Source organism: Chlamydomonas reinhardtii, chromosome 9 (genome assembly GCF_000002595.2).
Source record: "Chlamydomonas reinhardtii strain CC-503 cw92 mt+ chromosome 9, whole genome shotgun sequence".
NCBI lineage: Eukaryota > Viridiplantae > Chlorophyta > Chlorophyceae > Chlamydomonadales > Chlamydomonadaceae > Chlamydomonas > Chlamydomonas reinhardtii.
This window is the reverse complement of record NC_057012.1, coordinates 1,137,404-1,160,210: the sequence shown is the minus strand read 5'-3', so window position 1 is coordinate 1,160,210 and position 22,807 is coordinate 1,137,404. Positions and strand designations below refer to the sequence as shown.

At 65.8% G+C, this 22,807-nt stretch overlaps 4 protein-coding genes across 4 annotated transcripts; 3 read left to right on the top strand and 1 right to left on the bottom strand.

Moving 5' to 3' along the window:
- The first annotated feature begins 505 nt into the window (after window positions 1-505).
- CHLRE_09g400000v5 (uncharacterized protein) lies at window positions 506-10,881 on the top strand. Its single transcript, XM_043065967.1, has 10 exons — window positions 506-2,264; window positions 2,576-2,671; window positions 3,168-3,305; window positions 4,713-6,385; window positions 6,819-6,968; window positions 7,428-7,601; window positions 7,852-7,982; window positions 8,186-8,514; window positions 8,910-9,031; window positions 9,320-10,881. Exons 1-10 carry the CDS (start codon window positions 711-713, stop codon window positions 10,065-10,067), a joined length of 5,115 nt encoding a protein of 1,704 aa, XP_042920817.1. The 5' UTR covers window positions 506-710; the 3' UTR covers window positions 10,068-10,881.
- Window positions 10,882-12,165: 1,284 nt separating this feature from the next.
- CHLRE_09g400050v5 (uncharacterized protein) lies at window positions 12,166-15,347 on the top strand. Its single transcript, XM_043065969.1, has 4 exons — window positions 12,166-12,599; window positions 12,865-13,087; window positions 13,361-14,246; window positions 14,383-15,347. The coding sequence occupies exons 1-4, from the start codon at window positions 12,497-12,499 to the stop codon at window positions 14,935-14,937; spliced, it is 1,767 nt and encodes a 588-aa protein (XP_042920816.1). The 5' UTR covers window positions 12,166-12,496; the 3' UTR covers window positions 14,938-15,347.
- A 498-nt stretch (window positions 15,348-15,845) lies between these two features.
- CHLRE_09g400100v5 (uncharacterized protein) lies at window positions 15,846-17,702 on the bottom strand. Its single transcript, XM_001695148.2, has 2 exons — window positions 17,523-17,702; window positions 15,846-17,371 (listed from the first exon to the last, which is right to left on the bottom strand). Exons 1-2 carry the CDS (start codon window positions 17,579-17,581, stop codon window positions 16,948-16,950), a joined length of 483 nt encoding a protein of 160 aa, XP_001695200.1. The 5' UTR covers window positions 17,582-17,702; the 3' UTR covers window positions 15,846-16,947.
- Window positions 17,703-17,825: 123 nt separating this feature from the next.
- On the top strand, window positions 17,826-22,761 carry CHLRE_09g400150v5 (uncharacterized protein). Its single transcript, XM_043065973.1, has 7 exons — window positions 17,826-18,404; window positions 18,756-19,073; window positions 19,410-19,562; window positions 20,114-20,390; window positions 20,800-21,008; window positions 21,204-21,371; window positions 21,907-22,761. Exons 1-7 carry the CDS (start codon window positions 18,339-18,341, stop codon window positions 22,105-22,107), a joined length of 1,392 nt encoding a protein of 463 aa, XP_042920815.1. The 5' UTR covers window positions 17,826-18,338; the 3' UTR covers window positions 22,108-22,761.
- The last annotated feature ends 46 nt before the right edge of the window (window positions 22,762-22,807 follow it).

The window sequence follows — 22,807 nt, the reverse complement described above, 5'->3', positions numbered from 1 at the left end:
AGGCCCCGCTGAGAGGAGCGAGGACAAGAAGGGACAGGGGGAGGATGGATGGCAAGGGGGTAGCGGCACCAGTGAGTTGCGGCACCCGAAAGGGGTGGCCCGCCACGCGCCCCCACCTTCCCCCACGCCACACGACGCGCCACACCGGCACGTCCGCGTGCACCCCTGCCTCCGCCACCCCTGCCGCTGCCCGGGGCCCACCCGCCACCGCGCGCCCCTGGCATCCCCCTTGCTTCACACCATTCGCCGTCTTGCCTCGCCACTTGGCCATCATAACCGTGACGCAGCAAGTTGGTTGGGCGGTTTTTGCGCGCTGGTCCGAGAGGGCGCCGGGGAACCAGTCGCAGCGCTGGCGCTGGGCAATGCTTATGCAGGATGAATGGGAATGCAATTGCATGCCAAGAAACTGGGCGTGCGGTTGCAAGTGCATGAGAACTAGCCGCCCATCGCACAGCTGGTCAAATGCGCATGTAATACGCAAACGCAATTTTGAGGTTGTGTACGAGTAAATAATAGGGGCACAGATACAGCGAGGCTGCTCAAGGCCCACGCAGACTTTACGGAGCATTTCCATCTTTCCACTTCGCACTTGGTGCACTTTACTTGCTTGCGGGCGTGCCATGAAGTAGAGGGTTATTACCTATATGTTGCTGGTTGCCTAAACAGCGGCTAAGGAGGCTTGCAGCGCGAGCGGGAGCGCCGTGTGCAAGATGGCGGGTGTTCAGGACTCGGGGCTTGGCACCGAAGTGCAGCCTCAGCTTACGTCGAACACAGCTGCCGGAGCGGCCCCGGCCGACGAAGGCGGCAACCCGAGCTCGCAGGGCGGCGTTCCTGGCGAGCCCCAGCCAATCGTCGCTCCGTCTTCGGCAGTCGCGGCCGATCGATCGCATGACAGTTTGCAGGGCGCCACAGCGGCCCCGGAAAGCCGACCTGCTCAGCGGGAGCCCGGCCTGGTCGCTGCTCCGACCGCGCTGGCGAGTGGCACTGCCACCGCGCCTCCGCCTCCCGCCGCTGTGGCTGGCGGGAGCGAGAACGCGGCCAAAGCGCCCGCTGCCACTGCCGAGCCGGCTGCGGCCAAGTTGGCACCTCAGCTTCCGCAGCCCGTATTGGCACCCGCAGCCAACGGCCCTAGCACGGCTGCCCCTGCGCCTGCAACTGCTTCGGGGGGCGCAACCGCAGCCGCAGCCGCGCCCGCAGCGCCGCCCGCAGCCGCCAACGGCGTCGCTCCGGCCAAGGCCGCACCCGCCCCTGCCGCTGCACCCGCTGCGGCCCAGACCGCAGCGCCGGCGGCGGCAGGGGCGGCGGAGCCGAAGGGCCAGAAGCACCAGCCGCTCAAGGGCCGGCGCGGCGACGGCGGCTCGGGATCCGGCCACGCAGACAAGCCCGAACCCGCTCAGGCCGAGGCTGCAAAGGACGGCGATGGTGATAATGACGATGATGATGGTGGTGATGACAATGGGGACGGCGATGCGCGAGATGGCGACTACCGCGCCACCGATGAGGAGGACGACGGCGACGCCTGGCAGGATGACAGCGCAGACGAGGATTACGACAACGACGACGATCCGGATGATGAGGACTATCGCGGCGGCGGCGGCCGCAGCGGCGGCGGCGGCGGCGCGCGCCGCCGCGGCGGTGCTGCAGCTGCCGCCGGCGCCGGCGGCAGCCGGCAGCAGCCCAAGCGCGCCGCGGCGACGGTGGCGCGCCGCCGCGGGTACGCAGAGAGCGAGGGCGGCGACGGCGGTGAGGAGGGCGAGGAGGGCGGCGGCGGGCGGGGGCCGCCGCGCAGGCCGTCCAAATGGGCGCAGCCAGTGGTGCGCCCCGACAACGAGCGCGCACGCAGCCTGCGCTCCGCCGCCCCGCCGCCGCCGCCGCCCAAGCCCGAGCCCAAGCCGGCCCCAGCCGAGGCGGGCGCCGCCGCCGGCAAGCGGGACCGCAGGCCGCGCCAGGGCGGCGACGGCGCCACCGGCGGCAGCGGCGACGGGGCGGTGGCGGCGGCGGGAGGAGGAGGAGGAGGTGGCAGCGGCGAGCTGCGCCGCAGCCGGTCACGCACGGCGGAGCCGGGGGAGCAGGGCCAGGGCGGCGGCGGCGCCAGATCTGGATCTGAGTCGGGCGGGGAGGACGGCTACTCGGATTCGGAATCCGGGGGCTCCCGCTCGGGCGCTGGATCTGACTCCGAGCCGGACGACCCCGCGCTCATGAGCCGGCCGGTGTCGGAGGCGGCGGCGCGGGCGGCGGTGGAGGAGGTGACACACATGTGGGAGGTGAGAGGGCGCGCGTGCGTGTGTTTAGGGGTGTGTGTGTGTGTGTGTGTGTGTGTGTGTGTTCAGGTGTATTGTGTGTGTCTGCGCGTGGTGGAGAAGCTGGTAGAGCTGGATGCTAGGTACTGGGTAGGGCATCGGACGACTGGCGTGTGGCGTTAGGGCCCCTGACTCCCGGCCGCATGGCCCCATCCCCTCTTGGCGCTGTGCCTCGTGTCGCCGTTCTCCTGCTTACCTTTGCAACCCCCTCTCCGCCCCTCGGCTGCCGCCTCTGACCGTGTCGCCCACCCCACGGCCCACGGCCTGCCCCCCAGTTTGCTGCGGTGCTGGAGTTCCTGTCCGCCTTCCGCGCGGAGCTGGTGGCGGAGGAGGCGGAGGGCGGCCGGGAGCTCATGGCGGGGCTGCTGATGGTGGGTGCGAGTGTGGGGGGAGGGTGTGGGGGAGAGGGGAAAGCTGTTATTAAAGGAGTGAAAGGCCATGAATCATGAAGTATGAAGAGCAGCAGTAGGAACAACAGCAGGTAATTAGGGGCATGGATGAGGGTGGGGGTGAGGGATTGGGTGTATTGGTGTGCATCAGTGTGCGCGGGTGTGCGTGGAGGCAGGGCGTGTGTTGGGGAGCGCGTGAGTGGTGGAGGTGGAGATGGAGGTGGAGGTGGAGGTGGAGGTGGAGGTGGAGGTGGAGGTGGAGGTGGAGGAGGTGGTGGTGGTGGTGGTGGTGGAGGTGGAGGGAGACTGGGTTGGGTGGGGAGCAGGCGGGTCCCGGTGCCGCCCTGTGCCGCCCGCTCCATGTCGTGTCCTGTCCTCGGCATTTCTTCATACGGCACTCATACACTGATGCCTTCCCCAGCTCCCCCTGCCTTCCCTCCCCGTGCTCCCCCCTGCCCCCCCCCCCCCACCCCCTCAGCCCGAGCCCGGCTCCGGCCCCACCAGCGGCCGCTGCTGGCCCTGGTCCTGGTCGCCCGACATGCTGGCTGACGAGCTGGTGCGCGGGGTGGGCGGACCCGGCAGCCTGCTGGCCCGACTGCACACGGGGCTGCTGCAGGTGAGGCGTGGGAGAAGAAGGGGAGGGAGGAGTAGGGAGGAAAGGAGGGAGGCGGAAGAGGGAGGAGGGGTGTCGATCCCAAGTCCAGAATAGTCGTATGTTAGTTAGCCGTCCGTGAAAGCGATGGTGCGGACACAATCGTGCCCCGTCAACATCTCCCCCAAATCCCCCAATACCGTATCCCATTCGCTCTTCTCTTTCTCAATACACACCGCACCCCTACCCGTCCACCCAAACTCAACCCGACAACCCAAACGCAAACCATTCAAACCGGCACACACACACACACACACACACACACACACACACACACACACACACACACACACACGTGTGTGCGTGGGTTCGAGTGTGCGTGTGCGGGTTGCGTGCGCGGTGTTTCGTCCCAGTGCGGGTTGTTGTCCCTGTCCGTGTGCGGCTGTCGGCTTAGTTTGGGGTGCCGGTTTTCCTGGGGCTGGCTTCGTCCTTCGTCTAACGCGTGTTGTGGTATGTCCTCGTGTGCGTCTGAGTTCAGTTCTGCCGCCGGTCCCTGTGCCGTTCGTGTTCGCAATTGCTGCCCTAAGGGTGTGCTCCGTTTGGTGGGGTTTTGGTTTGCGTCTGTGGGGTCTGCCAGCTCGTGCCCTCGCCATTGTGCACCGCTGTAATGCCACAGTCTGCCACCCTGCCTGCCCCGCGCCCCACCTGCCTGCCCCTACCGACGCGGCCACTGCGGCCGCGAGCATGCCTAGACTCGGTGCCGCCGTGGAGCGGGGAGCGGGAGGCCAGCTCCCGCCAGCCCACGGCGACGCATAAACACCCACCCGCGTGCTACCAGCCTGCATCTAGAACGTCTTGCGACTCTGCAACCGCCGCCCGCCACGCCCCCATGCAACCCCGGCCCCGTTAAGGTTGCTTGCCACACTCACTCGCCCTCTTCTCCGGGTCGCGTGATACTTAATAGGCGGGCTTTAGAATGCGCGTTAGCTAGGTCGCTTGCTGCACGCCGCCCCACTTGTCGCCTTTGCCATTTGCCTGCCCGTGACACTTCCTCGCTGCCGCCCTTTGCCCTCGCTTCCCCTGTCGCCCGTAGGTGAGCTCGACTATGACCAGCGGGCGGGAATATGGGACGTAGGCGTGCTGGGTAAACGTTGTAGCGCGCCCAGGGCGCGGCGCATACAATGCATATGGGTGCCACTCGGGGTCAGATCGTTCGTCGATCGCCCGAGAGGGTTACAGGCTTTTCGCGGGTAAGTATGACTACCGGGGTCGACGCGGCAACACGACGCTCGGTATTCGGTAAGTATCCGTAAGTAACTCCGGCGCCGCTTGGGCGGGCTTCGTTTTGTTGTTTTTTTCTAACACACACACACACACACACACACACACACACACACACACACACACACACACACACACACACACACACAGGGCGTGTCGCGGCGCAGTGGGCGCCTGGAGCAGTCCACCTGGCCCGCAGTGCTGGCCGCACGCATCGCCGCCGAGTACCGGCTGCTGCACCCGGGCAGGCACCCGCGCGAGCACTACCACCCACACCCGCCGCTGCCGCCGCCGGGGGCGGCGGAGGCGGAGGCGGCAGCGCCTGCGGCGCTGCTGCCGGCGCCTGCGGCGCCGGAGGAGGCAGCGGCGGCGCCTGGCGGCGCCGCCGGTGTGAAGGCTGAGGTGGGGGCGGAGGTGAAGCAGGAGCCGGAGACGGCGGCAGCGGAGGACGTGAAGGCGCAGGCAGTGAAGGCGCAGGCAGTGGGCGGCGGCAGCGGCGGCGGTGGCGGCGCTGATGCGATGGAGGTGGATGCGCCTGCCGGCGGCTCGGGCTCGGGTGGGGCCCAGCAGGCGGAGGCGGAGGCGGAGGCAGCGGAGCAGGGCACGGAGGTTGGAGTGGCGGCAGCCAAGGCGGAGGGGGAGGCGGCGGAGGGGGCGCCTGCAGCTAAGCAGGAGCAGCAGGAAGACGAGGAGGGGAAGGGGAAGAAGGACTCAGAAGAGGTGGAAGACGGGGAGAAGGCAGCGGCTCCGAAGCAGGCTCCAGGGAAGCAGGCAAAGGGCAAGGGGCAGCAACAGCAGCAGCAGCAGCCGAAACCAGCGGAGCAGCAGCAGCCAAAGCCAGCGGAGCAGCTGCAGGCCAAGAAGGAGGAGAAGGAGGAGGAGGCAGCCGAAAAGGGTGAGGCAGCCAAGCCCGCTCCTGCCACCGGCGGCCGCAAGCGCGGCTCGGCCTCCAAGCTGGTAGCCTCGCTGCCCCCCGTGGACCCGGGCCGGCTGCGGCGCGGCGCGGCGGTGGCGGCGGCCGCAGCCATCTCCAAGACCGGCACCAAGAACGCGCGCGCCAGCGGCGCGGCGGCGGCGGCGGAGACGCCGACTGGCACGCCGGCAAAGGCGAAATCGTCGGGTGCAGGTGCGGCGGCGGCTTCGGATAAGAAGGGGGCCAAGAAGCGGAAGAAGGAGGAGAGCGAGGAGGAGGAGGAGGAAGAGGAAGAGGAGGAGAAGGAGAAGGGCGGTGGAAAGAGGGGCGGCCGCGGCAAGGCGGTCGCTGCCGCCAAGCCCGGAAAGGGCGGCAAGAAGGGCGCGGCCGCGGTTGTGGCGGCGAAGGGCAAGGCCGGGAAGGGCGGCGGCAAAAAGGCGGCGGCGGCGGCAGCAGCCAAGGGAGGGCGGGGCAAGAAGCGACAGGCCAAATCGCAGAAGCAGCCAAAGCGCGGGAAGCGCGCGCGGCGCGGCGAGGGCGATGCGGATGAGGAGGACGATGAGGATGGGGAAAGCGAGGAGGAAGATGAGAGCGGCAGCGGCAGTGAGAGTGAGAGCAATGAGAGCGGCAGTGGCGACAGCGACAGCGACGACGACAGCAGTAGCAGCAGCGGAAGCGATGACGAGGAGGAGGAGGATGGCAGTAGCAGGAGTGGCAGTAGCAGCAGCGGCAGTAGCAGCAGTGAAGAGGAGGCGGAGGAGGAGGAGGAGGAGGCTGGGGCCGCGGGTGCGGTAGGGAAGCCACGTGCCCCGCGCGCTCCGCCGCCGCGGCCCGAGGACCCGCTGCTGCCGTTCTGGGCGGAGCGGGGGCACGAGTGGCGCGAGTATGCGCGGCTGCACCCGCGCAACAGGTGGGCAGGAGGGGGAGGAAGGGATGGATTGTGTGTGGGGTGGGATTGTGTGTGTGTGTGTACGTTTGGGATGTGTTTGGCGATGTGCTGCACGTGTGCATGGGAAGCAGCGTGGCCTTATGGGTTTGGCCCGGAGGGCCATGGGGCATGGGAGTGCCCGGAGGGCCATGGGGTTGCCCTGCACACAGAAAACGCACACATTCCCTTTCTCCCTTGGTCTTGGTTCAGGGGGTTTGGACTAAACTCACCCGAGCCCCTTACAATGCCTGTACGATTGGGGCCTAATTTGTTGGGCTCGGGCACTACACGCCCCTCCACTCCACTACACTCCCTGCCTCCAACACGCACACACACACACATGCACACACACACACACACACATGCACACACACACACATGCACGCACACACACACGCACCCTCCTCCACCCCAGGGTCCTGGCGCTCAAGCTGCTTGTGGACCTGCGCCTGGAGCGCGACGACCTGCGCGCCGCGCTGGAGGCGCTGCTGGTGCCGCCGCGCACACAGGCGGCGAGGGAGAAGGCGGAGGCGGCGGCGGCGGCGAGGGCCAAGGCGGAGGCGCGGTGAGGCGGAGGAGGGAGGAGGGAGGGAGGGAGGGATGGTGGGGTTGTAGATACCAGCCCAAACTCAAGGAGTGGGAGGGAGGGAGGGAGGGAGGGGGCGGGGGGAGCTGGGTCGCGCTGTCGCTGCATGTGCGGCGCTCATCCTCTGGGGTGGAGTGCCTTAGGATTGAGGCGGGGCGAGTGCCGCATCCCACGGCCTGCACCCAGCAGCCCACCCACACGCCGCCCTCCTCGCGTGCGGGTCCGGCGACCGCCTCCCTTCACTCACACCCCTACTTCTCCTGGTGGCTCGAAACCAAACCACCTCACACTTCACAGTTCCCGCGCACGGACGGCTAGCCCTCCCGCCAACCCCTCCCCTACAACTTTACTTCTTCTTAACTAACCATGAAATGTCCCCCCTCCCCGACCCCACCCCTGCCCCATCCCTTGTCTCCCCCCCGCCCACCACCACCACAGCAGCCGCAGCCGCCGCAATGCCGACGTGCCGCCGCCCGCCGTGCCCCTGGGCTCGGAGGAGGCGCGCAAGGAGCCGCTGGGGCAGGCGGCGGGCGGGGCGCGGCTGTGGCTGGTGGGGCGGCCCGGGGACCTGGGGCTGCGCCTGTACCGGGAGGCGCCGCCGTCCTGGCCCAAGTGGGTGTGCGGGAGGGGGGAGAGGGAGGGGAGGAAAGCGTGTGCGGGCAGGCAGGCGTGTGCACTTGACTGTGTGTGGCTGTGTGATGTTAGGAAAGCGCAAGGAGTGCAGGTTGACATCCTGTGTGTGAGTGCGTGCCCGCGTGCGTGTATCACTGCTCTGGCAGCGACTCCCTTCGCACCACCACCATCCTTTCCCCAACTCCGCAACCCAACACGCCCCAACACGCCCCAACACTACCACCGCCAGGCGTAAGCGAGTGCCCAAGCCTCCGCCTCCGCCGCCTCCGCCCAAGGGCCGCAAGGGCAAGGGCCGGGCGCCCAAGGAGCCCGAGCTGCCGCTCTACCTGCAGTACCAGCTGCGGCCGGAGGCGGCGCCAGGTGGGGGCGCGTGGGGGAGCTTGGCGTGGGGGCAACTGAGGGCGCTGGCGGCAGCTGGCGGGCATGAAAGGCGGTGCTGCTAGCGGGGTTGTGCTAAGGAAAGCACGAAGTAGGATGCGGTACACGCACTCAGTGCCGTTTGCTGTTACATGTGCACTCACCACACTCATCACGCACACGGGCGCCTCCGGCCTGCCGTTCAGGGCGTTGGGAGCTGTTGGGTGTGGGCGCCGAAGGGCTGGGCGCAGCCGCCGAGAACCTCCGAAGAGCCGCGCAGGAGGCAGCGGCGGCGGCGGAAGCCGAAAAGGCAGCGACCGCCGCCGCCGCGGCGGCGGCGTCAGCCGCCGCCAAGGCAAACGCCAAGGGCGGCGGCAAGGGGAGCGGCAAGGGGTCCGCGAAGGGAGGCGCAAAGGCCGCGGCTGCGGCTGCGGCGGCCGCTGAGAAGGCGGCGAAGAGCGCGGCGGCGGCGGCCGCGGCAGCGGCTGCAGCGGCGGAGAAGCGGTTGCAGCAAGACCTGGCCCTCGCCGACAAGGTGGGTGGGGCCCGGCGAGGACATCTGGATTACCGAACCGTAAGGCTGCTACTCTGCCCCCACTGTGCCTACTTCACTTCCTGATAAACATGTAATGCAACCCCCACTCACCTGTTCGCCATCGCGTTCGTCTGATACGCTGGCATGCACGGAGTCCCCACCCACCCACCCGCAACTGAGGTTGGATACCCCGCCCCTCCGCCCCGCCCCCCAAAGTTGCCTACCGTCTACCGTTTCTTGGGCTAATCATGAATGTAACGCACACACACACACGCTCTCCTCCTCGCTCTATTGCATTGGGTTCGCTTTAGTTTGGGCGGGTATCTACACCCCCTCCAACACACACACACACACACACACTTACACACACACTGTGTGTGCCCCCCACCCCTCAGATCTCCTCCGAGCTGGTGGCCCCGCTGGTGGAGGAGGCGGAGCGCAAGCAGCGCAAGGCGGCGCTGGAGGCCAAGGTCCGAGTGGCACTGGGGGCCAGCATGGGGGAGTACTGGATCGACAGGTGAGGTGGAGGGTTGTAAAGGGGTGGGGTGGGGTGGAGGGCGGTGGGCTGGGGGAGGAGGCGCGGTGGTGCTTTGGGAGTGGTGCGGCCGTCACTTGATTACCTCAGTAGCTCCGACTACAATTTGGCCGACAGTGAGCTACAAAAGCGCTGTTGGCCAGAGACGGCAGACACGGATCCCGCCCGTACCCGTGCCGCGCCCCAAGCCCCCAACAAGGCTTTGCCTCTGCATGTTCAGTGGAGTTCATGACACGCACACACGCTCGTCTGTTGTCGTTGTGCCCACAGGCCGCGCCGCACGCGCAAGGAGGTCGATTACAGCACTGCCGCGTACGACAAGATGCTCACTGACGCGCTGCGGACAGGCCGGGCAGGGGCGGCGGCGGCGGCAGAAGCCGAGAAGGCGGCGCAGGGCGGCGGCGGCGGCGGCAGCGCGGGGGCGCGAGGAGCAGGAGGAGGGGGCGCGGGAGGCTCTTCGCGGGCGCAGCGTGCTGGCGGTGGTGGGCGGGGCGTGTCGCCTGGTGAGGATGAGGATGAGGATGAGCATGAGGACGGGGGGGAGGATGAGGATGCGGAGGGGCTTGACGAGGGCGGCGGCGCGCGCACGCGGCGGACGCGCGGGGGCCTACCGGCAGTGAGGCAGCGGCAGCAGCAGCAGCAGCAACGCGGTGGCAGCCCGCCGCGGGAGGAGGCGCCGTCCTCACAGGAGGGCGCGAAGCAGGAGGAGCAGGAGCTGCGGCAGGAGCAGGAGGAGCAGGAGCGGGGCCAAGGTCAGGAGCAGGAGCAGGCGCAGCCGGTGCAGTTAGAGGCAGGCGGGCAGCAGCAAGGGCAGGCGCAGGCGCAGGCGCACCAGGAGAACCTAGCGCAGGAGCAGCAGCCGCAGGCGCAGGAGCAGGTGCAGGAGCAGCAACAGCAGATGCAGGAGCAGCAGATGCAGCAGCAGCAGCAGCAGCAGCGGCAGGGGGAGGCGACACCCATGGAGGTGGATGCGGCCACTGTGGCCGAGGCCGCCACTGAGGTTGCCGGCGGGCAGTAGCTAGGGAGTGGGGCTGTGGGCACAGTGGAGGCGCCTGCATAAGAGGGAGTTTTGCGCAGGCGGTGTTAGCGCGCGGAGTAGTTTTACGACAGCAAAGCAGCTTTATGTTTGCTAATTATCTCGAGGCGTGCAGGGGATTGGTTGGCTGGTGGCGTGTTCAAAGGGCACGGCGCAATGGGCGCCGGCGCTGGGCGAGTTCATGCCGGCTGCACGACTGGGAGGCTCACGGCACGACTCGTCAGCATGGAACGCGTGCTTGGGCGTTACGATCGCCGCAATTTGAAAGCATACCAATGTGCGGAGTCAGACATTGAGCGTTACAACTGCGTGGTCCCAAGCAAGCGGCAGCGTGCAGCACCTGTATGGCGTTGACACTACTGCGGTGGCTCTGCGGCTGTTGGCGGGTGCGGTCCTGACAAGTGACTGCTGCTGAGACACCTGATGCAATGACTCTGCCAGGCTTGACGTGCCTCCGGGAAGAAGGCTGGTATGCCGCGGCGGCGTGTGGGTTGCGTGTGGACACGTCTCCCAAGGGCTGCGGCCTCCGGGGACCACAGCCGAGCAGGCAAGGGACAGACAGTACGGTGCGGCGGCGGCGTGTCAGCACCATGCTTTGTCGCCGCATCCACGCCCAGATGGGGCTTAAGCCGTCGGTCGCGGCTCAACGGCTGTCCATTTGTCCAACGCGCAGGGCAGCACTGCTGACAGGCCTGATAGGCGGCAGGACCGGTGCTGGCGGGACGCACCCGGAATGGACAGCTCTCGAAGGCAGCGGCTTGCCTAGCGCTTCGCCCGCCCACCAACATATCGATGCCGCGTTCACTTCCGCTGCAACAGAAGTTTGAACACCGCCCCCATCCCCACCAGTAGCCCAGGCTGCCCAGCACGCAACACGTGGACTTTCGACCCGGAAATGCCCGCGTGTGATGGGCTGATGGCAGTGGGGCCGGCCACAGCCCCATAGGCCATCGCCGGCGTGCGTGCGTGGTGATGGGGGGAATTTGGGAGATTGGGGGTTCAAGCGCGAGGCTCAAGACTCACAGACTCACACAGGAGCACCAAGCGCGAGCCGCACCACAATGCAGTACAGCCAGGTCCACGGGGTGAGCCGCAGACATCGATGAGACCAGCTATTAGCGTTCTGCGTGCTTCAAAGCCCGGGCTGCCCGGCCGGGCCCGTGAAGAGTGTCAGGCGCTCCGGGTCTACGGCACGCAACAGATTCGACTCTGCAGGCACCTTCAGGCACCAGGGATTTCCCTGCGTGACCCTAGCAGGCCAGGCGCATTTCTCCCTGGCTGCCTCTGCTTTCGAGAGGACTTGTGACATTCCCAGGGGTGCCCCTGTCAACTCCCGTGCCAGGGGCGCCCTTTCTCCCGTGCCAGGGCGTTGCGAAGCGTTGGCCACTTGGCCAAGCCGCTGGTTTCCCAATCACCCTCAAACTCCCATGTTCGCGACACCGACCAACCTTTACCACGACGGCCTATTCCTTCGCTTTCTAGCGCAAGCAGCAGGGCAACATTTCCGTGCCAGTGCTCCCGCACGCACTCCTGATGCGCTACCCATCGGCAATCAGCCACGGCATATAACCAAGGTCGCTGCATTTATATGTGTTAGGGTCCCAAATCGAGCTTGCCAAGAAATATGGACCGGCCGCGGCCCCAAACGCCAGCTGATTGCTCGTTGGTCATAACCAGATGTTGCATTACGAGTACGAAGCGGCATCAAGCTAATGAGCGAAGCAGCAGGAGCGCTAGGAAAGCCGCTGTCCTTTGAGATTCGTCCATGTCGGGTTCCTGCCTCGAAGCCGAAGCCCACGGCAGCAGCGCCTACTGTGCGCTACATTTCCAGGCCTGAAGCCCCAAACCCCAGCCGGGGGCGGAGGACGCAGGAGCTGGATATGCGCGCCAGAGCATGGACGGGCGAGCACCCGCGCTCCAGCGCATGAGCGCTTTCCAGCTGCCCCAAGGCCTTCAAATAAACAGCCTGCACATGATGCAGCGGGTGGGAGGGCAGCAGGCGACTCTGGGGCAAAGTCCTCGACGCTCCAGGGCTCATCGCACTTGGTCCCATCGCACTCGGCCCCGCATAGAGAAAAGACTCGCTGACCGCCTGGAAATAGTTGACTTGGACACAAACAACCTGGCCCTAGTGCCTTTAGCCTGACAAGGCCCGTCTTCGACTGAGGCAGCATCAGCGCCGCGCTTGCTGGTGGCCAGTCTGCGCAACCATTTCACGCCTGCCTGGCAAGCGCTATTGACTCTAGATTGCTTAGACCTACTGCTTTGGTCATCCGCCGGACGAGTGCAGAGCGAGGGAGAGCGAGGACGCGCGGCTTACAACCGACTGCCCAAGTGAGACCGGGCTTGACCGGGGGGGCTGCTCCCGCGCTGTTCGTCCTCTCGGGCTGCTTCCTGGCACGTTGGGTCCTATGTATGCATCTTTGAAGCCGTGGGTGCTTTACCGCGTGCTGCGCTGGGGCGGCAGCGAGCTCCACTTGAACACTCGGTTGCTCATGGAAGCGCTTGAAGCGGGCAGGCCGTCTTGTGGCTGACTGCCCGCCACAACGAGCACTCCTTACTAGTGCGAGTTGATGTGGCAAGGCGCTCGGGCATGCGACCGCGCGTTTGAAGGGGCGGGCACTGCCTCCAAACCGAACTAGTCCGCGGCCTTTCTCCTTGCCTAGGGCCCCTTCAACCCTGCAGTCCAGCCCATCCAGCCTCATCGACATGTTTCTTCAGCATGGTGCCTTGTTCTGACTGGAAGCGCGCTTGTTCCCTTCTTTGCCCCGCGATTCAGCCCCGTACTTCGTCAACGAAGGCGGAGGCGCTTCCGATCGTGCACGAGCCATGAGTGAGGAAGTTCGTAACCTCAAGCGTCGCCGCAGCGACGAGGGGGAGGGCGCCGAGGACGAGGCTCCTGCCACAGATGTGGGCGCTGATGCTGTCGCCGTGGCTGAGCCCGAGGCCGAGGCTGTGGACGCTGGCGTAGCGCCTGCACAGGAGGAGGCGCCTCCTGCAGCGTAAGTGCGCCCGCGAGGGTACCGTTACTTTGTGTTGACCGAATAGAAGCTCCCCCACTCGGTGCCTGTGAGGCCTGTCTCAACTTGCAAACAGCAAGATCAGTATCGATCTTGCAATTGCATGATGTGGGATAGGCTTTCGGGCGTACGCGCGCCTTCTTGAATGTTCAATTTTGACTTCAGGTTGCGTGACCTTGCTTCTGGCCTTTGACCGCCGTTCAGCATCTGCATGCATATATCTAAACATTCTGTGCCAATGTGCTGCTTGTGCAGTGATGACGACGCTGGTGCCGCGGCTGCTGCCGAGGCTGCTGCTGCCCCGGTAGAGGACAGTGCCCCCGCCGTCGACGCGGCCGCCGCTGCTGCCGTCGAGGCCGCTGAGGCCCAGGCTGCTGCTGAAGCCGTTGCTGAGGCCGCTGCTGTGGTTGAGGCCCCCAAGGCTGAAGAGCAGGCCGTGCCCGCGGCGGTGCCTCAGGCCGCCGATGCCTACTACAAGACCGAGGCCGCGCAGCCGCAGCAGGCCGCCTACGACGCCAACGACTATAACAAGGTCGCGGCGGCCATGCAGCAGCAACAGGCCGCTGCTCAGCAGGCTGCTCTGCAGCAGCAGCAGGCCCAGCAGGCGGCCGCTGCTCAGCAGGCCGCTGCTCAACAGGCCGCTGCCCAGCAGGCCGCTGCCCAGCAGGCGGCTGCCCAACAGGCAGCTGCGCAGCAGGCTGCGGCCCAGCAGGCTGCGGCCCAGCAAGCGGCAGCGGCTCAGCAGGCCGCCGCCCAGCAGCAGCAGGCGGCGGCCATGGGCTCCTACAACGTGAACCAGCTGGCAGGCCTGAGCGTTAACCAGCTGGCCCAGATGGGCGTCAGCATGAACCAGCTGGCGGCCCTGGGCGGTAATGCCGCCGCGGACCTGAACCAGCAGGTGCTCCTTGCCCAGCAGCGCCAGTACGAGCTGGCGCTCAAGATGCACCAGCAGCAGGCGGCGCAGCAGGCGGCGCAGCGGCAACAACAGCAACAACAGCAGGCTGCCGCGATGGCCAAGGCCTCTGGTGCCTCTGGCCGCAAGTCGGCCCCCGCTTCGTACGAGCCGCCGGTGTCGCTGAGCGCCTCTGGTCGCCCGCAGCGCGCCCGCCGCGTCAACTATGCCGAGCTCGCCGGTGCCACGGTGAGACCACTAGCAAGCCGTTTACATCTGGATGTCCGGGTCGCACAGGCTTGGTGCTATTGCATCCTGGTGTTTGCGTTGCTATGCTGGTCCTTGCTAACACCGCTGGCGGGCCGCTTGCCTTGCTTGTCTGCAGAATGAGGAGGAGGAGGAGGACGACCAGGCCAACCTGGTGCCCAACTGGGCTCGCCGCCGGCGGAAGAACCAGGACCAGGACCGCGACTACGGCCCGGGCATCGGCAGCAGCGCGCGCGCCAGTGCCAATGCCGCCCAGGCAGCCAACGCCAACCTGTACGGCATGGGCGCCAACGCCTACGGCCAGGCTGGCGCTCGCGGCGCCGCCCCGGTTTCTGCCGGCGTGGCCAACCTGTATGGCCTGGCGGGCCAGCAGGGCATGCGCGCCGCGGGTGCCGGCGCCGGCGTGGCCGGCCTGCAGGCCGCCAACCTGGCGGCCGTGAACAACGCCGCGCTGGCGGGCCAGGTCAACTGGCAGAACCAGGCGGCGTGGGGCCAGGCGGCGGGCATGAACCAGGCGTACGCGGCGCTGGCGGCGGCTCAGCAGCGGCCACAGATGGCGGCAGCGCAGCAGTACATGCTGCAGCCCAATGCCGCGCGCACGATGCAGGACATGCAGCAGCTGATGATGCGGGGAGTGGACGGCCAGGGCGGCCTGCCCGGCCAGCAGCGGTAGACGGCGTGCCGCTGCTTGTCTTTCACCGTGTCAATAACATCGAAGTGCCAGGTGCACGAACGCGTGGTGATGAGCCTTTCTGCTACTGACGCAATGAGGTGAAGGCGGAGGGTACGATGACCGGTCAGCTCACTACTAAAGCGTGTGCCCACAGGCAAACACTGCACATGAATCCCTGAGACTCCTGATTTAACACGATGTGATTGATTTACGGGGCGCACTACTTTGATGCGGACGTGATAGGTGTCTCGTGCGTGCCCTCTCAAACATGGTACAGATCGGACCAAGCTCATACGAGCATGCCTGCTGACTCCTGACCGAACCGCTTTAGTTTGATACATTGATTTTTTGAGCGGCGGCTGATACGCTACGTGCACCTACTGCACGGACTTGTAACAAGACTCAAATCGCACCACATCGTACCTTGAGTTGGCAACACAGGCAAGGCGGGGATACAAGGGCTGAGAGCTTGGTCGCATCCATGTGAGGGAAGCGGACCATGAGCCTGCGCGCGGCCCCAGCCCTCTGGCCCACTTTGCTGCACTTGCTGCACACATCGTCACAGCGTACCATGTCTGTTTCTCGACGCAACGAATCCAATCATGCACGTTCTTACCAGCGTTGCCCTACGAATCGGCCCCACGAAGTGGCACAGGCACCCGAGCAGGCACCAGCACGCTGCACGTCGCCTGGAACACGTCGTGCGGTGCCCACGCAGGCTGCTACAGTGCTACCCTCTGCTTGGCGGCGTTCCATATCATAGAGTACTATGACGTGATTATAGCATTGAAAGGCGTTGACGGAAGCGGTTTTGCACCCTATCGTACGAGTACGGTATGTGGCACAGCTAGATGGGCGAGACGGCGGGTGGCACTGTGGACCGCTGTGAACAGGCAGGAGTGCAGGACCATGCACTTGGGTACAGACACGGTAAGCTCTGGGCCCCGGGAGCTGGCGATCCATCATCGCCAGTATCTTAGGGGCAGTGCGGTTGCAGGGCGGCCCTGTGCCTAATACGGTACCAGCTGTGCAGCCCTGAAGGAGCATACCCACACACCCTTTAGTCCCCTGCGTTTCCCCGCACTCCGATTGCCGTAACCCTGCGTCCTTGCCCATGTTAGTGCCAGCACTGCTCCATTCCCGATTGCAAGCTGCCATGGATCCTGTGGGCCCTGGCCGCGCGTCGCACCTACCGAGCTACTCCTACCCCCCCAAAACTGAACAGCTGAAGATACTGCAAGCTGTGGTGGTTGCGCCACACACACTGAGCGCTCAGCCTGGTGACAGCATTTAACAGGAAGGATACGCCTGTATACCGTAACGCCGAACATGCAAGCAGAACTGCAGAAGACTTCCAGCTACCGGTATGGCCTCTCCCACAGGGCAATCAACGGTGAGATGCAGACAACCGCCACTGCGACGCCACCTGCCAGCTCCCTTCAATTCCCACGCTGACGCAACGTAGTAAATCGAGGCCTCGTTACATCTTCGCACATGTTGCATATAATCTGCATCATGCACATGCTGTAAGCCGTCCCTGCGCCTTGCTTCCTTGCGTGGCCGTGAAGCCACCAACATGCCCGCACAACACGCCCGAGCGGTGCCTAGCACCATACCTGCACCACCTCGTCCCGCGTGCCACCACGCCCGTACAAAATGTTGAAAGTACAGAGGCTAGACTGATGTCTCCTAATTATACAGCGACCAATGAATGGGCTCATATCGGTCGTCCTCTCACTGTCTCACACGCCATCGTCAGTGCGTGAGACACAAGCATCCGCGAAGTACTACGCCATCTACCAGTGCAGCCAAACATGATCGTCAGCAAGCGTCTGTATGTCTGATCAAGAGTTGATACTAGTTAAGCATGCGTGTGCATGTTGCCCCGGCTGCCCCTGCCTGCCGCCCCAGCACCCCTTCCTGACAAGACCTTCCCCGGCCCCACCGTGTGCACCCGTGCACAGCCTGGTTCCCCCTGACATCGTTACTGGCAAGAACGCCACCCCGTGCTCAGATCTTCTGCACCTTGCTGGCCTGCACCACTGGGTTGTTGCTCGCCAGCTTCTCCTTGTGCACGGTCTTGTAGTCGAAGGGGCAGTTGTGGCTCTCCGCATAGCGGTGCGTCCCGCAGAAGACGTCCCCGCACTTGCACTTGAAGCCAGTCAGCCCGACCTTCTTCTTGCAGCACAGGCAGCGCGACGGGTTTGCCGACTTGGTCGCTGAAGGCGATGCGTCCCCAGAGCTAGTGCTCGCCTCGGCAACAGGCGACGCGACGGCTTCGCTAGGGGCAGCTGGCTGGGGAAATGATTCGTGCACCGGCCTGGAAGCGGCCACCTCGACGGGCTTAGGTTGCGAGGAAGTAGCCTGGGCGTTGGCATGCTGCCGAGCTTCCTCGCGGTGACACTTGCTGCACATACCGCCGCAGCCCACGTTTCTGCGAGGCAGGAAGAAATAGAACAGGGGGCAAAACGACGTTCAGTCGAAGGACCAGGGCCGACTCAGCGTAAAGCGAGCTAGGGCTACAAGCGGACGGGAGTCCGCGGTCCCACAAAGCTGCAGCGCGACACACGGCGGAGCCCACTTACGCGAAGAAGCCGCAGCCCTTCTCGCACAGCTGGGGAGAGCTGGCCTGCTCGCGCTCCATTTTGTTGGTTTAGGTCGACGAGGGGATGAGGGGGTGCTTCGTTGAGTTGCCTGTGGCTCGGCCGAGGTGGCAGCTAACGCAACGGGACTGCTAGTTGTGTTTATACTAGGCCAGAAAGCTTTGGATGACAGGTTATGGCTGGTGTGGGGGACAGCGGGGGCTAAACGAAGGGGCTTACGCGAGGCCCCCGAATGGGCCTCATTCGCAAACACTTTGCATCCCCTACGCATGCTCGAAGATTCCGAAACATTCTTCATCTGTTTCTCTACTGCATTCAACCGGTCGCAAGCGCAGCGACACGGTCGGGCATGGTCGCGACTGGGCCCCGCAGGAACGTTCTCGAGCGCGTGTCAATTACTGATCAGAGGGCTATTGACATCGACCTGCAAATCCAAACGCAACGCGCTATTATTCATTGGCAGCGCAAGACCTGTTGCCTTGGACGTGTGTCAGTCGGGCATTGGACTACGGTACTCCCATCGAACCCTAGACGGACTCGCACTGGACCCGCACGGGCCCCTTGCATCACGTCCTTCACATGAGGTCCTGCGCACAGCGCTCAGCCGTGCGTCAGAGGCTGCAGCAGCATTACAGCCGCCCTGTCCCGCACCGAAGCGGCAACGACGCTTGCACAACTCCAGTTGCGCAGCCCCTTACCACCGGCGCCCGCTTTGCCTGGCGCCAGCAGGATATGACGCTGGCAGCAGCATCACCAGCAGCCGCAGCTTCGGGAACCCCTTCAACCAGCGCGACAGAAATGTCTGCCGCCGGCTCACACGGGGCGGGTCCGGGCACCGCGCAGCACGTGCGAGTTCGTTTCGAGGTGCGTTGCTGCGCGCGCTGGGGCCGCACTCTCTGGGTTGCCAACCGACCGGCACGCATTTTCATGCGTTGCTGCCTTTCCCTTGCGCCCGTCTCTGATTCTGTGTCGGGGTGCTGTCCACCGCGGCAAAGGCCAAAGGCCTTGCACAGGGACCCGGTCTCCACGACCACACGGCCCCCCTGCCGCCCGACCCACATCGCAAGGACCCTTGCCTCCGACCGACCTCCCGTATGGCACGACTGCTCTCACTAACGCAGTTGCTCTCACTCTAAATACTGCCCTCACTGAACGCTGCTGCTGCTGCTGCTGCTGCTGCTGCTGCTGCTGCTGCTGCTGCTGCTGCCGCGTCAGCCCACCGCTGTGTCGGCCGGCGCTCGGGCGGGGCTGGTGCCGCGCTCGGGCGCCTGCGCAGCGCCGCTGCCGGCCTGGCACCCGGCGCAGGTGATCATTTTGGGAGGATACACGGAGGAGCAGCAGGGGCAGCCGCCGCAGCAGCCGCACCCGCAGCAGGAGGCAAGCACGGTGCCGGCGGCGGGTGCCGCGCCGGCACCTGGCTCGGCAGGGGCGGCGCCGCCCCGGCGTGCGCCCACCATTGAGGCTTGGACCTACAGCGGCGAGGGCGGCGGCCGCTGGAGCGCTGTGGAGTACGCACCCGGACCCGTGCCGCAGGTGCGGCGCCGGTCTGGGGTTTGTGCCAGCGGGGTTTGCGCACTGAACGGTGTCGTCGGGTTGCCCGAGAGCCCAACAGACAGGTCGCATGGGAGTTGGGTAGGGGGCGAGGTACCGGGCGGAGCTCCACAGCACGGGACTCCATGCCCATCTCCGGGTAGGGGTTCTGTGGGGCCATCCCAGCCCTGCATCCGCCCGCTGCCATGCATGCGGTGTCGTGGGCCACGTGCCCTGGCTGTCACGCTCCCCTCCCTTTCCACCCCTGCTGTCCCTTTCAGACCTTCTCCCCTTCCCCTCCCTTCCCTTCCCCTGCCCCTCTCCTCCCCGCCTGCCCAGCCCCGCCTGACGGCCCAGGCGGCTGTGTTGGGCGGCGGGCTGTGGCTGGTGGGCGGCTGGGACCCCTCCGCCCCGCCCGACGGCGCTAACCCCACCGCCGCCTTCCTCAACGACGTGTGGCGGCTGGACCTGAGGACCTGGGCCTGGCAGCAGGTGCGGTGCGGGTGTGGGTGTGTGGGTGCGGGGTGGTGTGGGGGTTGTAGATACCAGCCCAAACTAAACCAAACCCAATGCAATAGAGCGAGGAGGAGAGCGTGGCCGATGCTTGACAACGGAGTGGCACGCGACAATAGTCCCATCCCCGAATTGCACCGAGTTCCCAGTTTCCCAGCAAACCATCCCGCAAACCGGTAGAAAGAAGGCGATGAGCTCTTCGGTGTTGCGCATGCGGGCGGTGCTGATGGTAGCCGGGGGTGTGGGGGTGTGGGTGTGGGGGTGCGGGGTGTGCGGGTGCGGGGTTTGGGTGCGGGCGGGGCAGGTGTACGATTGAGCGACGGAGGGCGGCAGGGAGGGCGGCAGGGAGGGCGATGGAGCCTGGCGGAACCTGTCATACAACTTGGCACGACGTCTGTGGCGCGGGCGGCACGGGGCGCGATGGAACGTTTCGCCCAGCCCTGGAGGCGGTTCTTCTGTTGCGGTTGCGTTGCGGTTGTGCTGCCACACAAGTGACATGCGCACACGCGCACACGCACACGTGCCCACAGGTGGAGGTGGTGCCTGAACCCGGAGGCGAGCCCCTGCCGCGCATCAGCCGCTTTGCCATGGCGCCCCTGCCGCCCGCGGCCGGCAGTAGCAGCGGTTGCAGCAGCGGCAGCAGCAGCGGCAGTAGCAGCTGCGGCTCGCTGCTGATCCATACGCACCGCTGCGGCGAGAGCGTGATGGTCCTGCACTGCTTTGATGGGGCCGCTGGCGGGGAGGGCTCGGCGGCGCAGCCGGCGCGCGCGGTGTTGCGGCGGGTGCCGGTGCGCGGCGCGGCGGCAGGTGGGGCCGCGGTGTCATGGGGCGGAATGGGACGGCGCGTGTGCGTCGGGTGTTTGGCGGCGTGCTGGGGTGGGCGATGGGGTGCGTGGGGCTGTCGCCTGGAGGAACCAGAAGCGGCCCGGCGAGGCCAGTTACCTGGTTGGGGCTGGAGGTGGTTCGGGTTGTTGCCCGCCGCCACGGGCGCCAGGGGCGCGGCTGGTGGGAGGAGCTACCCGGAGCACAGGGGTGTCAGCTGGTGCGGTCGGAGGGAGCGCCAGGCGACATGGCAGGGCGGCCGTGACACGGATGCGGACGTACGGTATCCTGCAAGCACGCCATCGTAGGCCATCCAACAGCAACCCCACCAACCACGGTGCCCAGCGCAGTACTCCATTTGACGACACCATCGCCTCGCCCCCGACACCCACAGACCCGCCCAGTCCGCCCTCACGCGGCCTGCATTCCCTGACGCTCGCCGCCGCCGCGCCGGGGTCCGGGACCGGATCCGCATCCGCGGCGCTCTATGTGTACGGCGGCGCGCCGCAGTCCGGATCCATGTACAACGACCTGTGGCGGCTGGATCTGGAAACCGGCGGTTGGAGCTGGGTGCAGCTGGATCCGGCCGGTGCCGCGCCGCATGTGAGTTCGGCGGGGAGGGAGGGGGGCGCTGGTCGTGTGGACGAACGGAGATCCGTGAATGCGTTGCGGTGCGTGTGATGCTAGGTATCTTTGGGTGTCCCGTGTGTGGAGGCGGGGCCGGAGGCGGTGCTGGGCATGGCAGGGGGGACTGACCAGGAGGAGCCGACACGAGTAGCCCTCCTGTTGACATCGCAGGCGCGCTGCTCCCACGTGGCGGGGGCCGCCGGCAGCAGCAGTGGCACCGGCAGTAGCAGCGGCAGTAGCAGCGGCAGCGGCAGGTACCTGGTGGTGGCGGGCGGGAGCTACTACAGCCAGCCGGGGCGGCTGCAGCCACTGGATGACGTGGCGGTGTACGACACGCAGGTAGGTACGCGTGTGCGTGCCTGTGTGTGTGTGTGTGTGTGTGTGTTTGTGCGTGCATGCGTGCGTGCGTGCGTGCGTGTGTGTGTGTGTGTGTGTGTGTGTGTGTGTGTGTGTGTGTGTGTGTGTGTGTGTGTTTGTGCGTGCATGCGTGCGTGCGTGCGTGCGTGCGCGCGTGCGCGCGTGTGTGCGTGTGTGCATGCGTGCGTGCGTGCGTGTGTGCGTGTGTGTCTGTTTGTGTGCTTGAGTTGGCAGATGTTGAGGAGGGATTCGAGGCATGTGTGGGGAATGCGTACGCATGTGGCTAGTTGTGCGGGTGGTGCAACAGTCGGTGTGGCCACGGGCCGTGGCATAGCTTGGAGATCGCCCCTCATGGCACGGGCGCGGAGCACCCTTCCTGATCTGCATTCATGGTTTGGCATCACGGGGTGTTGGGATGGTCCTTTGGCGCCGGGGGTAGCCGCACTGACACGACCACACGGCCCCACGCAGCCCCTCGTGCAAACCCCTCTGTCGCCCTGGCCACCTAACCCACCAGTCAAACGCCTGGCTAGAGGTGGAGGTGGAGGGTCCGGCGCCCAGCCCACGTAACGCCTCCATCATGGTGCCGCTACAGCCGCAGCCGCTGGCGGCGGTTGGCGACAGCTCCGCTGCCAACCGCTTCCTGCTGCACGGCGGTTGGCGGCCGTTCGTGGAGACGTACAATGATTCGTACATCGTCACCGTGAGCGAGGTGTGAGCGAGGGGGATGGGGCCCGCATGGGAAACGTTGGGCTATGGCTCGGGCGCATGAGCATGGAGATACCGTAGCGAGACTGCATCATCATCGGGGTGCGTGTGGAGTGCATGTAGAGCATGGAAACGGAGGTTCCAGAGAGCATCCGCATACGCTGAGGCCCAACCAAGCACGGGCGGTTGACTGCGACGGGGGTGTTGAATGCAGTTGACTGCTTTGCAGCGTGAAAACGTTGTTGATCTGCGAAACCAACTGAGCATTTTCCCAGATAGAGTTGGGATGTGCGTGCATTGGTCCGTATGTCGCGCGGTGGAGCACGCTGCAGCTTGCTGTTCAGAGCTCGTGGCGGGGGCGGGGGGGGGGGGAGGGTGCCTTTTTGCGGGGTTGGCTTTTGGGGTGCCGGGACAGTTGGGAGGTTGGTTGGGTGACTGCCTGTCAACCCAGCGGCGCTGATCCCTGATGTGTGACGTGTAGGAGCTTGTAGACATCGGACTGGTGGGCTGGATATCGGGCTGGCTGGCTGGCTGGCTGGAAAAGTCGAAGAACGACAGGTCGAGAAGAAACAGCAGCGCCTAAGGCTGTCACATACACGGGCGCTCCTATCTGGTCAGCGCACTGGATTGCAGCGGTGCTTCCTACTTTATAAAACGATTCCGAGATTGGGCTTGAGGGTCTATACTTCGAGGTCGCCTCCATAATGCTT

What these genes read in the sequence shown, in the direction of transcription:
- CHLRE_09g400000v5 (XM_043065967.1), top strand. Translation starts at nt 711, where the DNA reads ATGGCGGGTGTTCAGGACTCGGGGCTTGGCACCGAAGTGCAGCCTCAG. An exon ending in TCATGGCGGGGCTGCTGATG is followed by an intron (nt 2,672 to 3,167) that starts GTGGGTGCGAGT and finishes CCACCCCCTCAG; the next exon opens with CCCGAGCCCGGCTCCGGCCC. An exon ending in TGCACACGGGGCTGCTGCAG is followed by an intron (nt 3,306 to 4,712) that starts GTGAGGCGTGGG and finishes ACACACACACAG; the next exon opens with GGCGTGTCGCGGCGCAGTGG.
- CHLRE_09g400050v5 (XM_043065969.1), top strand. Translation starts at nt 12,497, where the DNA reads ATGTATGCATCTTTGAAGCCGTGGGTGCTTTACCGCGTGCTGCGCTGG. An exon ending in GAGGAGGCGCCTCCTGCAGC is followed by an intron (nt 13,088 to 13,360) that starts GTAAGTGCGCCC and finishes CTGCTTGTGCAG; the next exon opens with TGATGACGACGCTGGTGCCG. An exon ending in CCGAGCTCGCCGGTGCCACG is followed by an intron (nt 14,247 to 14,382) that starts GTGAGACCACTA and finishes GCTTGTCTGCAG; the next exon opens with AATGAGGAGGAGGAGGAGGA.
- CHLRE_09g400100v5 (XM_001695148.2), bottom strand. Translation starts at nt 17,581, where the DNA reads ATGGAGCGCGAGCAGGCCAGCTCTCCCCAGCTGTGCGAGAAGGGCTGC. An exon ending in AAGGGCTGCGGCTTCTTCGC is followed by an intron (nt 17,372 to 17,522) that starts GTAAGTGGGCTC and finishes CCTGCCTCGCAG; the next exon opens with AAACGTGGGCTGCGGCGGTA.
- CHLRE_09g400150v5 (XM_043065973.1), top strand. Translation starts at nt 18,339, where the DNA reads ATGTCTGCCGCCGGCTCACACGGGGCGGGTCCGGGCACCGCGCAGCAC. An exon ending in GGACCTGGGCCTGGCAGCAG is followed by an intron (nt 19,563 to 20,113) that starts GTGCGGTGCGGG and finishes ACGTGCCCACAG; the next exon opens with GTGGAGGTGGTGCCTGAACC. An exon ending in TGGCGGTGTACGACACGCAG is followed by an intron (nt 21,372 to 21,906) that starts GTAGGTACGCGT and finishes CTAACCCACCAG; the next exon opens with TCAAACGCCTGGCTAGAGGT.